This window comes from Moschus berezovskii, chromosome 12 (assembly GCF_049115385.1).
Source record: "Moschus berezovskii isolate FMDL1 chromosome 12, NW_MosBer_1.0, whole genome shotgun sequence".
Lineage (NCBI taxonomy): Eukaryota > Metazoa > Chordata > Mammalia > Artiodactyla > Moschidae > Moschus > Moschus berezovskii.
In genome coordinates this window covers 25,209,671-25,224,956 of record NC_142471.1, presented here as the reverse complement: position 1 = coordinate 25,224,956, position 15,286 = coordinate 25,209,671, and the positions used below count along the sequence as shown (strand labels likewise).

General features: G+C 40.3%; 1 protein-coding gene across 2 annotated transcripts in view; it reads right to left on the bottom strand.

Moving 5' to 3' along the window:
* Nucleotides 1–15,286, bottom strand: part of MYPN (myopalladin) — a 112,825-nt gene that overhangs the window by 35,279 nt on the left and 62,260 nt on the right. For both annotated transcript variants that reach the window (XM_088841924.1, XM_088841923.1), the window contains exons 8-10: nt 13,958–13,981; nt 10,834–10,950; nt 9,680–10,049 (exon numbers count right to left, since the gene is read on the bottom strand). In XM_088841924.1, the coding sequence (XP_088698050.1) occupies nt 9,680–10,049; nt 10,834–10,950; nt 13,958–13,981 (511 nt within the window). The remainder of the gene's footprint in view (nt 1–9,679; nt 10,050–10,833; nt 10,951–13,957; nt 13,982–15,286) is intronic.

Below are 15,286 nucleotides of genomic sequence, written 5' to 3'. Positions count from 1 at the left end.
GCAGGGCAGCTAGAGAAAAGCCTGCACAGTAGTGAAGACCCAGTACAATAAAAAATAAATAATAAATAAAACTAAATATTTTTTAAAAAGATCAGGTCAGAAGGTTCTCCAAACCTTGATTTTAAAAAATCCCTGGAGTTTAAGGCATTTTTCCTTCCCTTCATTGACATTTCTGATACACAATATATGGAAAAGTAACTTCATAAAGTAGAGACCAATCTCTACTTTCATTAACGTACTTTCTCCTGTCAAATGCTACATACTGTATGATCCTTTGTTAAACTATGAAAACTCTCATCTTGGATTAAACTAAGAATTTAGAAGTACTAGCCCCACTTGGCAGAGTAACTTTCTTCCGCCCTTTTAGAAGTAAGAATTTAAGCTGAGAAAATAAAGTAAAATTAATTAAACCTTTTTATTTTATTTAGCAATCAAGAGAAGTAGAAATATCCTTCTTAGATATCCTTAGAAAAATATACATAGTTAACATTATTTCTGCTGGTGTTAACTTTCCCAATGGCATGAAAATATAAGACCTTTACAATTTAATGGATCTGATATTTGGCAGGTCCCATTCTGTGAATGCTATAGCATAAAGACAATGTTGTGTGATTTTTAGGACAGGTTTGTATTGTATTCTTGAGCAAATTTTAATCTGATAATGATGCAGAAATGTTTTCTTGTGGTTTGGAAGTAGAAAAAGTAGTATATGAAAACTAAGTGATCTTAGAAAGCTAGGGATAAAAAAAGGGGCCAGGAAGTCACTTGATATTGATTGATTCTGATTTTCTTTTAGCTCCCATTGAATGAAAACCAAGAACTAGCTTTTAACTTTAAGTCATACTTTAAATAGCATCTTGGCCCTTATAATTTAATGCAGTTTATTGGAGGGTCACAAACCTTAAACATAATGATATATGAGATACAGTCTCAAATTGTTTTGATTAAGATTATGGAAGAATTCATTTGAGAATAATGTCTCTCTTTGATTGATAGGCTTCTCTGATGGCTCAGATGATAAAGAATCTGCTGCAATGCAGGAGACCTGGGTTTGATCCCTGGGTTAGGAAGGTCCCCTGGAGAAGGGAATTACAACCCACTCCAATATTCTTGCCTGGAGAATCCCATGGACAGAGGAGCCTGACAGGCTACAGTCCATGGTGTCACAAAGAGTTGGACATGACTTTTTTTCTCCAAATGTTACTAAGCTCTATCTTGTTTCAGAAGGGATTTAAAACACCTGTTTCAATTTGCTTATTCATTATATCGGGGCAAGGTGTCAATTCTAGTAGTCAACAAACTTTTATTGAATCTTCTGTATGTTTACTTTGCTAGGTGCTATAGGATATACAAATATGCCTCAGATAGTATGAGCTATTCAGGACTTAAAAAAATCTTACTATATATGCATGTAACACAAATAACGAGTGGTTATTTACAGATAACATATTTGTTGTTTCGTTCAATTCAGTTATAGAATTTACTATTTAATAATGAAGATACACATTGCAGTGAAAGAATAAAGAAAGGTTAATTACAAAGCATACAAAACCCTGAACAACCTCTCTAATTCAAAATAACAGCCTATCATAAATTGATATATGCTCAGCTGCTCATATCTTGTTGCGGTGAGGATTTCTGAAATCAGGGTTATACTCAAGCTTTCTGTAGATTATCAACTGTCTCGGGTTATCTGAAAATACCTTTTCTTTTGTTACAACTTAGTTAAAACATAATGCTCAAGAATATGGCCTCTGCAGAAAGACTTAGATCCTAATCCTGGCTCTGCCACTGATTATGTGTGTGGTTTTGGGTGGTTTCTAGGTTTTTTCGACCCCGATTTCTTCATAAGTAAAATAGGAGTAAGTAATTTCTCTTCACATGGTTGTGAGAATTGGTGGATGAATCACCTAAATCAGTTGCCTGAACAATAAATTGTAGCTATTATATTTTTCAGTTTCTGAACTACAGATACCAATTTTAAGATTTGTAAGAATGAACATGGGTTTCAAAACTGTTAAGGTTGCTTCTTATTGTGGTTCTGGAATATGAAAGAATTTCTTAGGGATTTTAAGTGGCTGAGATAAAATGTCAAGCCTTCATGACAAGCACTGCAGAACAAACTTGGGCTATAGTATCAAGCACCTTTGAAAACAGTTTCGGCGACAACAGTTGGGGCGGTGTGCTCTGGAGCCAGCTCTCATTGGCTCTGGAGAGAAGATTGTACACACCTCATCCCAATTCCCAGTTCAATGGTCTTTCTTTGGTAACTTGAAATCATCCCTGGTGGGAGGAAATTGGCAAGAGCTGCAAGTCAGGGCTTCCCTGCCTCTGTCGGTAATTAAAACATTTGCCAGTGCACCACTGATTAAGATAACTAATTCTGGGTAAATATGTCTCTGCAATCAGATTTAGCTGTGGTTTTAGCAGTGGTAATCATGCTGGCTGTGCAGAGAGCATAAAAGGCAAACAAACCTCACTAATTTAGGCACCACTGGCTAGAGAGTCAATTGGCCTGGGAAAGGATCCAGGCATAGTTTTTAAGTGTAGGGGAATTGTTCTTAAACTTCAGTGAGCTTCAGAATCCTCTGCTGGGCTTGTTAAAAGATAGACTTCTGGGTCCCACCCCAGGGCTTCTGGTTCAGTAGGTCTTAGTGGAGTACTAGAGCCTGTATTTCTATCAGGCCCCAAGGGGATGCCAGTGCTTTAAATAGCAGGCCTCTAGGTGGTTCTCCGGAGAAGGCAATGGCAAGCCACTCCAGTGTTCTTGCCTGGAGAATCCCAGGGACGGGGGAGCCTGGTGGGCTTCCGTCTATGGGGTCACACAGAGTTGGACACGACTGAAGTGACTTAGCAGCAGCAGCAGCAGCAGGTGGTTCTTGCCTGCATCCAAGACTGAGAGCCACTGCTCTAGAGAAACACTTGTCCCCACAGCATAGGTTTTCCCAGTACATTCTCATTTTGTCTCTGACATTTGATCCACTTTAAATGTTTATTCTTGTTTTTCTGGCCGTGGAGGAATGTGTGTATGGAGCTGGGTGGGGTAAAAAGGGTTGTAAGTCAGGTTCACCAACTTTTACACCCATCGTTTCCAACTGGCTGTACCTAAGAATAATCTGTGGAGAGACTGTGATTCAGCTGGGGTGCAAGGCATAAATATTTTTCAGAAGCTCTATATTTTATTCTAGAGTGTAGTCAGGATGAAGAATCACTTCTTTAGATAGCTTAATATTCAAGTTGAAATTTTCAAAGTCTAAATTATCTAGGTTTTGATGATAGTGTTTAAAAATGACAGCTTCCCTTTGCAGTTTTAAGATCTATAAGAATTCTATTTTCTATATGAATGGCAAATTGAAGAACAAGCAGAAAATGGTATCCTTAAGATTACTGAGTCAATATGTTTTAATGTAATACCTAAAAAATTAACGTCAAAAAGGTTAAAACCAGTAAGAAACGTGTGTAAGCATGTGGATTCACAAAGGGAGTATGTGTGTGTATGAGACAGAGGGAGAAAGGAAAGACGGAGGGAGCGGGGAGCATCCACATTCATATTCTTGTCTCTAACACAAAATTTAAGGAAGGCAAAACATATGAAAGAATTATATAGTGCTGAGGACTGGATTTTTAGAGGGCGTCACTACACAACTTGGTAAAATTTTTATATTCATTGAACATTTCATGTGGTAGCTGCTGCTGGCTGACTACTTAATTCTCCCCTTTGTAAAGGGACTTGATTTTACTCGTGGAGCCAACCTGTGCAGCTCAAGACTACACTTCCCAGCTTCCTTTATTGTTAGTATGCCATGTGACTGAGTTCTGGCCAGTGAAATACAAGCAGATGATTTTGAATGAGTCCTTAGAAGACTCCTTTAAAAGAGTAATATCACGACTTCTACCCATTTGTTCTCTCTGCTTCTTGAAATGCAGATGTGATGACTAGACCACCATCATCCATCGTGGACTATGAGGGAACTTGGAGAAGCCAGTGCTAAAATGGCAGAGCAGAAGATAAAAGACTGAGTTCTTAATGACTACAGAGCCCTGACAACAGCCCGAGCAGCCCCTCTAATTCCTTTATTTCATAGAAAAATAAACCCTCATGTATTTAACTCACTGTGACTTTGGACTTTCTGCAACATGAAGGTAAATCTAATAGCCCCTAAACAGTCCCTGGGTAAGAGGAGGCTCCACAAAATGGCAAATGGGTTGTCTGGGGTCACCTGTTCCCACAACTCACTTCTCTGAGAATTGTCTTCACACACAGTTGTGATTTGATCCATTTGACTCTTCTTCCCTGTAAACCTAAATCCTCTGCACCTTTCAAGTTCAATTCAGTTCAGTTCAGTTGCTCATTTGTGTCCGACTCTTTGCGACCCCATGAATCACAGCACGCCAGGCCTCCCTGTCCATCACCAACTCCTGGAGTTCACTCAAACTCATGTCCATTGAGTCAGTGATGCCATCCAGCCATCTCATCCTCTGTCGTCCCCGTCTCCTCCTGCCCCCAATCCCTCCCAGCATCAGACTCTTTTCCAGTGAGTCAACTTGTCACATGAGGTGGCCAAAGTATTGGAGTTTCAGCCTCAGCATCAGTCCTTCCAATGAACACCCAGGATTGATCTCCTTTAGAATGGACTGGTTGGATCTCCTTGCAGTCCAAGGGCCTCTCAAGAGTCTTCTCCAGCACCACAGTTCAAAAGCATCAATTCTTTGGCGATCAGCTTTCTTCACAGTCCAACTCTCACATCCATACATGACCACAGGAAAAACCATAGCCTTGACTAGATGGACCTTTGTTGGCAAAGTAATGTCTCTGCTTTTTAATATGCTATCTAGGTTGGTCATAACTTTCCTTCCAAGGAGCAAGTGTCTTTTACTTTCATGGCTGCAATCAGCATCTGCAGTGATTTTGGAGCCCCCCCCCCAAAAATGTCTGACACTGTTTCCACTGTTTCCCCATCTTATTTCCCATGAAGTGATGGGACGAGATGCCATGATCTTTGTTTTCTGAATGTTGAGCTTCAAGCCAACCTTTTCACTCTCCTCTTGCACTTGACAAAGATGGGCTAATTGGTATTTGGAATGGAGCTGCTGAGACCGATGTAGTGAGCAGTGAAAAGAAAGTGAAAGTCCCTCAATCGTGTCCGACTCTTTGCCACCACATGGACTATACAGTCCATGGAATTCTCCAGGCCAGAATACTGGAGTGGGTAGCCTTTTCCTTCTCCAGGGGATCATCCCAACGCCCCAGGATTGAACCCAGGTCACCTGCATTGCAGGCAGATTCTTTACCAGCTGAGCCACAAGGGAAGCCCAGTTAACAGTGGAACTTGACACAAATCGTGAAAGGACATGTCATTTTGGGCCAGATATGAGTTGATGAGGCTTCCAAGAGAGAAAAGCGGAGAGGATACACAAAGAGGAAACAAGGGGGTGCTCAGGACAGAGCATGAACAGCAGATAGAAGCCGGACTGACCATGTATGTGATCCTAGCTCCTAATGAGTCAGTTCCTAGGCAGGTTGATATGAAGTCCGGGGTCCCTGAGGAGGAGAGAGAGGGATCTGGGGCCCTTGAGGAGGAGATAGGGGTCTGGAATTCTCAAGGAGGAAAAAAAGACAAATGTCTTTTTTTTCCCTCCACATTCCTTGGTCTTAGTCTCATAAAATATTTTTTTTTCTTTAAGCCCAGAATTTACACAACAAAGAACTCAGTTTAAACTCTGTACTAAGGATTAGCAGTTCTCATTGCGCTGATGAAACCAGAAACAGTTCAGTCAGTTCCTTAGCAGCAGAAAGACATCCACTCAACCAAGGTGAGCCTCTTGTTAAGTAGGCAGAACTACAACCTTAGATTTTAAGCTTTATTTGGTAGCTGTACTGGAGATTTGTGAGGAGTTAGTGATGGACGGAGGAGCCTGGTGGGCTGCAGTCCATGGGGTCGTGAAGAGTCGGACACGACTGAGCGACTTCACTTTCACTTTTCACTTTCACGCATTGGGGAAGGAAATGGCAACCCACTCCAGTGTTCTTGCCTGGAGAATCCCAGGGACGGGGGAGCCTGGTGGGCTTCCGTCTATGGGGTCACACAGAGTCGGACACGACTGAAGCGACTTAGCAGACTTAGCAGCATCCTGCTTGAGGACAGTTTCTCCTTCTTGAAAACCTTCTGATTAATCCTGTTATTTTAGAATGTTTATTATGGGAGTGGGTCTGGTAAGATTTTTCTATTGTTAGTTCTAATCCTATCATCCTAAAATTTAAATTGTGGGAGTGGGCCTAGTAAGATCTTTACAACCTTGAGATATTCTTTTGATTTACTATAATAACCAATTGAGAAAGTATATATATCCCTTGCTAACATTAGCAAGGGGGGCACTCTCCATCCCCCTTCTGATGTCTATGTCAGAAGCTTTCTCTGTCCCTTTTTCACTTTAATAAAACTGTGCTACATGAAAGCTCTTGAGTGATCAAGCCTGGTCCCTGGTCCCAAAGCTAAATCTTCGAGATCAGGAATCAGACATTGTTTACTGTAAACTATCACTAACTCCCTACTCTCCTTCTCTGTGCAGGGCCTGGCTGTGCTTTGTATCCCATTCCTGCTTTTTTCCCTACAATAACCTCTTCCCTTCTTTTTACTTCATGTAATTCCTGTTTCCTGTGACTGGTAGAAATTTGAGGGGACAGAAGTTTAATTTATACGCAGAGTACATCATGAGAAACGCTGAGCTGGGTGAAGCACAAGCTGGAATCAAGATTGCAGGGAGAAATATCAATAACCTCAGATATGCAGAGGACACCACCATTATGGCAGAAAGTGAAGAGGAACTAAAGAGCCTCTTGATGAAAGTGAAAAAGGAGAGTGAAAAAGTTGGCTTAAAGCTCAACATTCAGAAAACTAAGATCATGGAATCTGGTCCCATCACTTCATGGGAAATAGATGGGGAAACAGTGAAAGACTTTATTTTGGGGGGGCTCCAAAATCACTGCAGATGGTGATTGCAGCCATGAAGTTAAAAGACGCTTACTCCTTGGAAGGAAAGTTATGACCAACCTAGATAGCATGTAAAAAAGCAGAGATATTACTTTGCCAATAAAGGCCTGTCTAGTCAAGGCTATGGTTTTCCCAGTGGTCATGTATGGATGTGAGAGTTGGACTGTGAAGAAAGCTGATTGCCGAAGAATAGATGCTTTTGAACTGTGATGCTGGAGAAGACTCTTGAGAGTCCCTTGGACTGCAAGGAGATCCAACCAGTCCATCCTAAAGGAGATCAGTGCTGGGTGTTCATTGGAAGGACTGATGCTGAGGCTGAAACTCCAATACTTTGGCCACCTCATGCAAAGAGTTGACTCACTGGAAAAGAGTCTGATGCTGGGAAGGATTGGGGGCAGGAGGAGACGGGGACAACAGAGGATGAGATGGTTGGATGGCATCACCAACTCAGTGGACATAAGTTTGAGTAAATTCTGGGAGTTGGTGATGGACAGGGACGCCTGGTGTGCTGCAGTCCGTGGGGTCACAAAGAGTCAGACAAGACTGAGTGACTGAACTGAACTATTTCTGGGTGTGACTTGTATGTTTTGTAACATTTAATTTTATGCCCAGAATTTGTGTGGTAGAGAGAAAAATACAAAACTAAGCAACATGAACTGCTTCTAGTGAGTACCTTGTGGTCAGCACCAAGGAACACATGTTGGGACTCCTTTTACTATAGATTTCATCATTGATATTTAAAGGTCTATGTAGTTATCAATGTAATTTTTATCACTTTGATGTGTGGATAAAACAGAGCATAATAATACTATCACGTTCAATGCTTGCTTTACTATGCTGCTGCTGCTAAGTTGCTTCAGTCGTGTGCAACTCTGTGTGACCCTGTAGATGGCAGCCCACCAGGCTCCCCTATCCCTAGGATTCTCCAGGCAAGAACACTGGAGTGGGTTGCCATTTCCTTCCCCCATGCATGACAGTGAAAAGTGAAAGTGAAGTCGCTCAATTGTGTCCGACTCTTAGCGACCCCATGGACTGCAGCCTACCAGGCTCCTCCACCCATGGGATTTTCCAGACAAGAGTACTGGAGTGGGTTGCCATTGCCTTCTCCGTTGCTTTACTATGGATGCACGTTAAATATTGCAACAGGACGCTGATGGAAGAGGGTTTGGGCCACAGGTGCATCAAATTCAGAGGTGACTGAATTTTTATGACTTCTTTCATCCCATTACATCTATATGAAGCCTACAGTGGTTACCACAGCATATCTAGCCATATCAAGGAACTATCTAAAAAACAGTTGATATCTTTTCTATAATGAGTATAAAAACATAAGCTGAAGTAGAAATGGGAAATAGATGAAATTATAGGCTGTAAAGCTTACTAGACCTAAGAAAGGGCTTTGTAAGAAGGGTGTCATGTATGGATGTGAGAGTTGGACTGTGAAGAAAGCTGATCGCCAAAGAATTGATGCTTTTGAACTGTGGTGTTGGAGAAGACTCTTGAGAGTCCCTTGTACTGCAGGGAGATCCAACCAGTCCATTCTAAAGGAGATCAGTCCTGGGTGTTCACTGGAGGGACTGGTGCTGAAGCTGAAACTCCAATACTTTGGCCACCTCATGCGACGAGTTGACTCACTGGAAAAGACTCTGATGCTGGGAAAGGTTGGAGGTGGGAGGAGAAGGGGACAACGGAGAATGAGATGGCTGGATGGCATCACTGACTCTGTGGACATGAGTTTGAGTGAACTCCGGGAGTTGGTGATGGACAGGGAGGCCTGGCGTGCTGTGATTCATGGGGTCGCAGAGAGTCGGACACGACTGAGCGACTGAACTGAACTGAACTGAAGAAGGGTGTAGAGGTGGGAGGGAGGCTCAAGTGGTAAGGCACGTAGGATCTATGTATACCTATGGCTGATTCATGTTGATGTACGGCAGAAACCAACACAAAAATTATAAAGCAATTATCCTTCAATTAAAAATAAATTAATTGAAAAAACAGACCAATATACACAAAGATATTTATAACAGCCCAGAAGTGGCAAATTTGGGTTTTAAAATCCAGGCAGTTTTAGCACAGGGAACTATATTCAATATTTTGTAATAACCTACAAGAAAAAAGAATCTGAAAAGGAATACATATGTATAACTAAATCACTTTGCTGTACATGAGAAACTAGCACAACATTGTAAGTCAACTATATCTTAATTTTTTTAAAAAAGAAAAAATTCAGGTGCAAAAAATATTGAAGGATGTGGAGGGACTTTCCTGACAGTACAGAGGTTAAGACTATGCTTCCACTTTAGAGGATACAGTTTGATCTTTGGTTGGGGAATTAAGATTGTGCAAGCTGCTCAGTACAGCCAAAATGTAAAATGGCTCAAGAAGCTGAGTCAAAAAAAGTTTATTAAAACAGAAAAGTGCAGAAGTGCTTCACCTGAAGCCATCTAGTATAGGACAAACATCTTTTTGAGCCAGTTTAGATGTAACATTTCTTGGAAGTAGAATATGAAAAGTAAGGATGATAGTGATAGCACATTTACACTGATGTAAGGATATATGATTTGCAAAGCATTTAATGTGCGTTTTCTCATTTCATAATTCTCCTTTTCAGCTTCATCACTTTTAAGAAGGGCAGACTCAGAGGAGGTCACAGGCACTCTTAGTTATCCATTCTAATTTTTACTTACAGTTTGGGTTTGGCCAGAACCGGAGGGGGCTCTTTGATGGGTGAGGAAGGTTCAGAGATTTTTGCTGACTGTCCATTGAATCTCTCCTGGAAGGAATCTGGCCTGGTCTGGTGGGTGGTCACCCTGCCACCCTCGGAGGATGCTTCACTTCCTTTGTCATCTTCGGGCAGGTTGAAGTGCACACGGAGCCCGACCCTTGAGCTGGACCGGGGCTCGTTGTGGTTCACCAGCACGCCTTCCAGTTTGGGTTTAGGGGGTTGTTCCACAGGAGGCTCTGGGTTGGGTGGGGATGGCTGTTGCTCAGTAAGTGCCAGGTTGTTGGTGGAGCTGGATGAGTGAAGAGACCCATTGTTTCTGAGATCTTCATTTCCTGAAAGGATGATAACAGGACCTGAGCCATTAGCCTTACTCAACAAGACTGAGAAAGGGCTGTAACCCTGAGTTGGGGCAGGAATCCAACTTAGGTGAATGTGCTAATGAGAGATGCTTGTCAAAAACGGAAAACACACTCTGAGGCATGAAAGAATGGTAAGGATACGGCGGGCGGGGGGGGACTCAAAAAAATCTAAGTAGCATTTTGGAAAGAATTTTAGAAATCTATGTAAGACCAAGGAGATGTTTTCTTAGGGAATATAATAAACAACAGCAGGATAGCTGAGACAGTGGTGATAAATGCGATAAGAAATTAGAATCTGAATTCTGTTCAGGAACACTTTCCTCAGTAATTCAAAAAAATTTTAGGAGAGCCACACTAGCTTCATATGAAAAGCAATAAGAAAGGGTAAAGTATACTCTTCATACTCATATTCAAAATCATAGTCTAAACCAATGGTCCCCAACCTGTTTGGCAGCAGGGACCGGTTTTGTGGAAGACAGTTTTTCCATGGACTGAGGCAGGGGTTGGGGAGGTTGGTTTCAAGATGATTCATTCAAGTGTGTTATATTTATTATGCCACTGCTGATCTGACAGGAGGTGGAACTCAAACAGTAAAGTGAGATGGGGAGCAGCTGTAAATACAGATGAAGCTTCACTTGCTCACCTGCCACTCACCTCCTGCTGTATGGCCTAGGTCCTAACAGGCCATGGACTGGTACTGATCTGGAGGTTAGGGAGTCCCTGGTCTAGACTGTTCCAGCATTGAAAGTATCCTTACCTCTCACATCTAGCTGTGCAATGCTTGACACTGTGCCATACTTGTTGCTTGCAGTACATGTGAAGCACCCAGAGTCTTCTGCAAATACCTCAGCAATGACCAAAGTACAGATCTCCTCTAAAGCCAATAAAGCAGAGATGGTTACTGACTTTTTATGGAAATGGAATTATGGAATTTTCTGATATTAGATAGTGATTCTATAAAAGTCAATAGAAGAAGATGATTATATAGTTTGAAAATAATTAGTCCAATTATTTGATTGAATTGACTGGTTAGCAGGCCAAATGAGCCAAAGGATGTAAAATGAATAAATCCATGCAGACACTCAGGAAGAGAATTTAATAATAATATAAAACAGATTATGGATTCATAAATATTATGTTTTTATGTCATCAGTCCAGAAAACAAAAGTAGAACCAAGAAACAATAAGCTTAAAATCACAAGAACAAAGGATTTAAAGCAAAAGGAGGCTATGGCTGATTCATGCTGATGTATAGCAGAAACCAACACAATATTGTAAAGCAATTATCCTTCAATTAAAATTAAATAAATTTTTTAAAAAAGCAAAAGGAGTTCTGTGTGAACTAAAAGGGCTGAAAAAACAATTTTTAAATCCATATCTCACTATTTCTGTGGAGAACTATTTTCTTCTTTTTTTGTGACTGATTCTGTGGGGAACTTTTGTCATGAGGTAATTTTAAATGAAGGCCATAATTTAAAACTGGACAGTAAATATTTTGCTTCAGTTCAGTTCAGTTCAATCGCTCAGTCGTGCTTGAATGAATGAATGTGAAAGTGAAGTCTCTCAGTCGTGTCCGACCCTTAGCGACCCCACGGACTGCAGCCTACCAGGCTCCTCCATCCACGGGATTTTCTAGGCAAGAGTACTGGAGTGGCTTGCCATAGCTACTAGTAATTAGCTGGTAGAGCAACTTAGAATTCTGGTGAAAGAAAAGTGAAATGCACCTTTTCTTTTGTGATACTATGGGAATTCTTATAGATTACTCCAGTACAGAGCATGAACCCCCTTTGAGTAACTGCTGAAGCGATTCCCAGATAGAATCATATGATTACAGTCTAAAATTATTATAGTTAGGTGTTCCTTGGCAACTAATGAAGAGAGATATAAGATGGTAACATAAACCTCCAGTTATCATTCAGTAGAACTGACATTAAAAACAAAATTAACAAAAGCAGAGTTGTATTAGAAAGTTGGCATCTCAGTGTTTCATGATAACTGGATTGAATTAGCTGGACAACTTCTAGGAAAACCAGACAGGAGGCCATGGCAGACACTATTGAGTACCTGCTCAGTTAACTTTTCATCTTCCTTACTCCTTATTAATAGAATCCTGGCTTTGTCCACCCTCCTTGAAGTGATCATAGGCTTCAAGGCAGACTGGCCTCTCCCAGCCTTGGTTGGTGAATTGTGATTGGTCATGCTAACCCGTCATGCTAACTCTGTTCTTGCTTAGGTGGTGGCATGTGACACACAATTTTGATCAATAAGATGTTAGGGAAAGTCTCCTGGGGAGTTTCTAGGAAAGTTTTCTTTGCTCTTTAAAAGGAATAACAGAGAGCATTATTCCCTATTTTTGCCTCTGGACATTGTCATCTGCATGTAATACCCAGAACTGTGGCTGCTGTCTTGGGTATATGAGTAGAACCAGCTTAAGAGGATACTCTGAAGGTGACAGAATGAGGGGAGGAAAAAAGCTTGGTCCTTGATTTCTGAGATGCAAAATTAAGCAGTCTCAAGACTGCCATTTCTTAGGGCATTTTGCAATGTGATAGATTTTTCATGTTGCTTAAGCCACGTTTGGTTAGGTTTTCTTTGCTTGCTGCCCAAAGAATCTTAAGTGATGGAGAGGCGAAGTTTGGTTTTTGGTACCTCTCTGTCCTTTTTCTGAGGCTTATGCTTCCTTCTCTTTGTTCCCCTTCCCAAACATTTGCTTTCTCAGCTTTCAGGAACCTGCATTCAGAAAATGATCTGATAAATTTATTCAGACTACACTATACCTGCCTGATAAAGTATTCTGTCTCCAAAGGGTATTTGAATTATACAAGGTGGAAGGAAGAACTCTGGACATGAAATTTTAGATTGTGGAGTTTGGGCTTATTTTTGGGCATGGACCTCTTTAGGGTAACTCTGAAATTATTTTGTGTATGAGACTACCTAGTGAAAAAGCTTGTTCTGGTTGAAAGTATCCAAAGATTGAAATATTTTCAAGGGGAAAAATGCTTCTCCACTGCAAGCAATGCTAGAGTAAGACCACTGTGGTCTTTACTGTATCCCCAAGGGCCTACTTACTGCATAATCCAAGGTTATGCAACATGGATTATTGTTGTTCAGTTGCTAAGTCATGTCTGATTCTTTGCGACCCCGTGGACTGCAGCACGCCAGGCTCCCCTATCCTCACTGTCTCCCGGAGTTTGCTCAGATTCATGTCCATTGAGTTGGTGATGCCATCTAACCATCTCATGTTCTGCCACCCCCTTCTGTTCAGTGTCTGTATTGGGAATGCTTTTCCATTCAGTTTTTGTGAGAAAGAACTATAATAATGAAATTCCAAACCATGATTCTTACCCATGGGCACAAATACAATCTTATTTTTCAGGGTGATCACAGAGAGGACATTCAGATGTTTATGCTGTGGTTTGTGAATGACTTGTATTTTCTAGAGGTAAGAGCTTCTATGTCATCTTAATATCCTCCCAACCTAATCTAATAACACCACTAACATTGAGTTGATTCTGTGAATTTTAAAATCTGATGCATAACTTTTGAGAAACATAGGCTGTAGAATTGGAATTGATCTGGCATCATGGAAATTGCTCAGCCCAGTTGAAGGAAATCATAAGTAGGGACCAATGAAAGAGGGAAAATATTCCTAAGAAACATTTCTCAACAACCCAGAACTAACTGTATTCACAATAGGTATTGAATATATATTCCAAATTTGTACGTGCTCCTCATTTCCTTCTCCTACAGTAATAGCTAGAGTTGGCTTCAATCTTCTTTCTAAAACTTTTTTTTTCTTGACACCAGTATAACTGCAATATGTTTGATTACATATTTCAAATCACTGATCACATGAAAATGAAAGTTAAAATGATCTTTACCTGGCTCTGCCATGGATCGAGGTTCTAAAAGGAAAAAAAATTAAAAGATTCTGAGCATTCATTTTACTGAGAGGTGATATTTTCATCAGAAGCTTCCCACTGAATTTCACAATTTTTTTCTGCATACTCATAAGCAATTTGACAAAGCTAATCTGTAAATGTTAAGTAAAATGACCTAAGCACCAATGACCTTGATGGGTATAGGATATTTGTCATAGAAGAATAGCAAGAGAGAACTACTATTTAAATGACATGGCTGCATCTTGGGACACACCTGGGTTCCACTTGAGACATGTAAACCTTAGGTTGGGAAAAGTTACTGAATTAGCTGGTACTCAGGATGATTTATTTTTATTGTTTTCATTCAGCCTGACCTGAAAAATTTTGTGAAGACTGAGAGATCATTCTTGGCTTTGGGCTATCACATCTTGATATAATGTAGAATATACCTCCTGCCCTAAGGTTTCTAATGTTAAGAGCCTCAGGAGAGATGACAGGTTCCTCAAGAGCGGTTTTTATTTTAAAATTCTTTGGCATTTCTGAAAGTGCCTGATTGGTACTTAAAACAGGTGCTCAACTAATGTTTATGGAATTGCAGTCACGCAGAACAGTCTTTAACACTGATAAAACTAGTGAGAGTTTTTCTTTTTTTTCCTCAGCTTTAATAGTATTCAGAATATTATTGTTGCTGCTGCTGCTGTTAAACCTGATAGTAATTTGATTCATATATCTAATATATTCTGTGATAGACAGGAAAAAATGAACAAATTTCAGCATATTTGTGACTGAAATGTGTCAAGCTGAAAGCACTGCATGACAAGAAGAGTTAACCACTTGCATACACACACACACATATATATATGTTTATTACAATAAAAAATAAAACCCCAATAAATAACAAACAAATGATATGAATAGGTAATTTAAAAAATAAATTTAAAGACCTAATAAATATGAAAAAGAAGTTCCTTCCCACATCTAATTAGTGAAGTGCAGATTAAAACAAGTGTTCTCATTTTGGACCTATAAAGTTAGGGAAGATTAAAAAATATTGAATATCCATTGTTAGTGAAGGTATTAAGACAAAGGAATTTCCCATGTATTTCTGGTTGTAGTAGAATATAACTGGAACAGCATGTGTCCCAGTTTGGTTGGGACAGATATCTAGTTTATTCCTGGGATCTCTGTGTAATGATTAAGAGTACCCTCTTTTACTCTCCAAAATTAGATGATTAATTGTATGATCATTGTAAATTCAGTTCAACCTTTCTGGAGGGCACTTTGGCAATTTATATTAAAAGCTTAAAAATTGTGATTTACAATAACAAT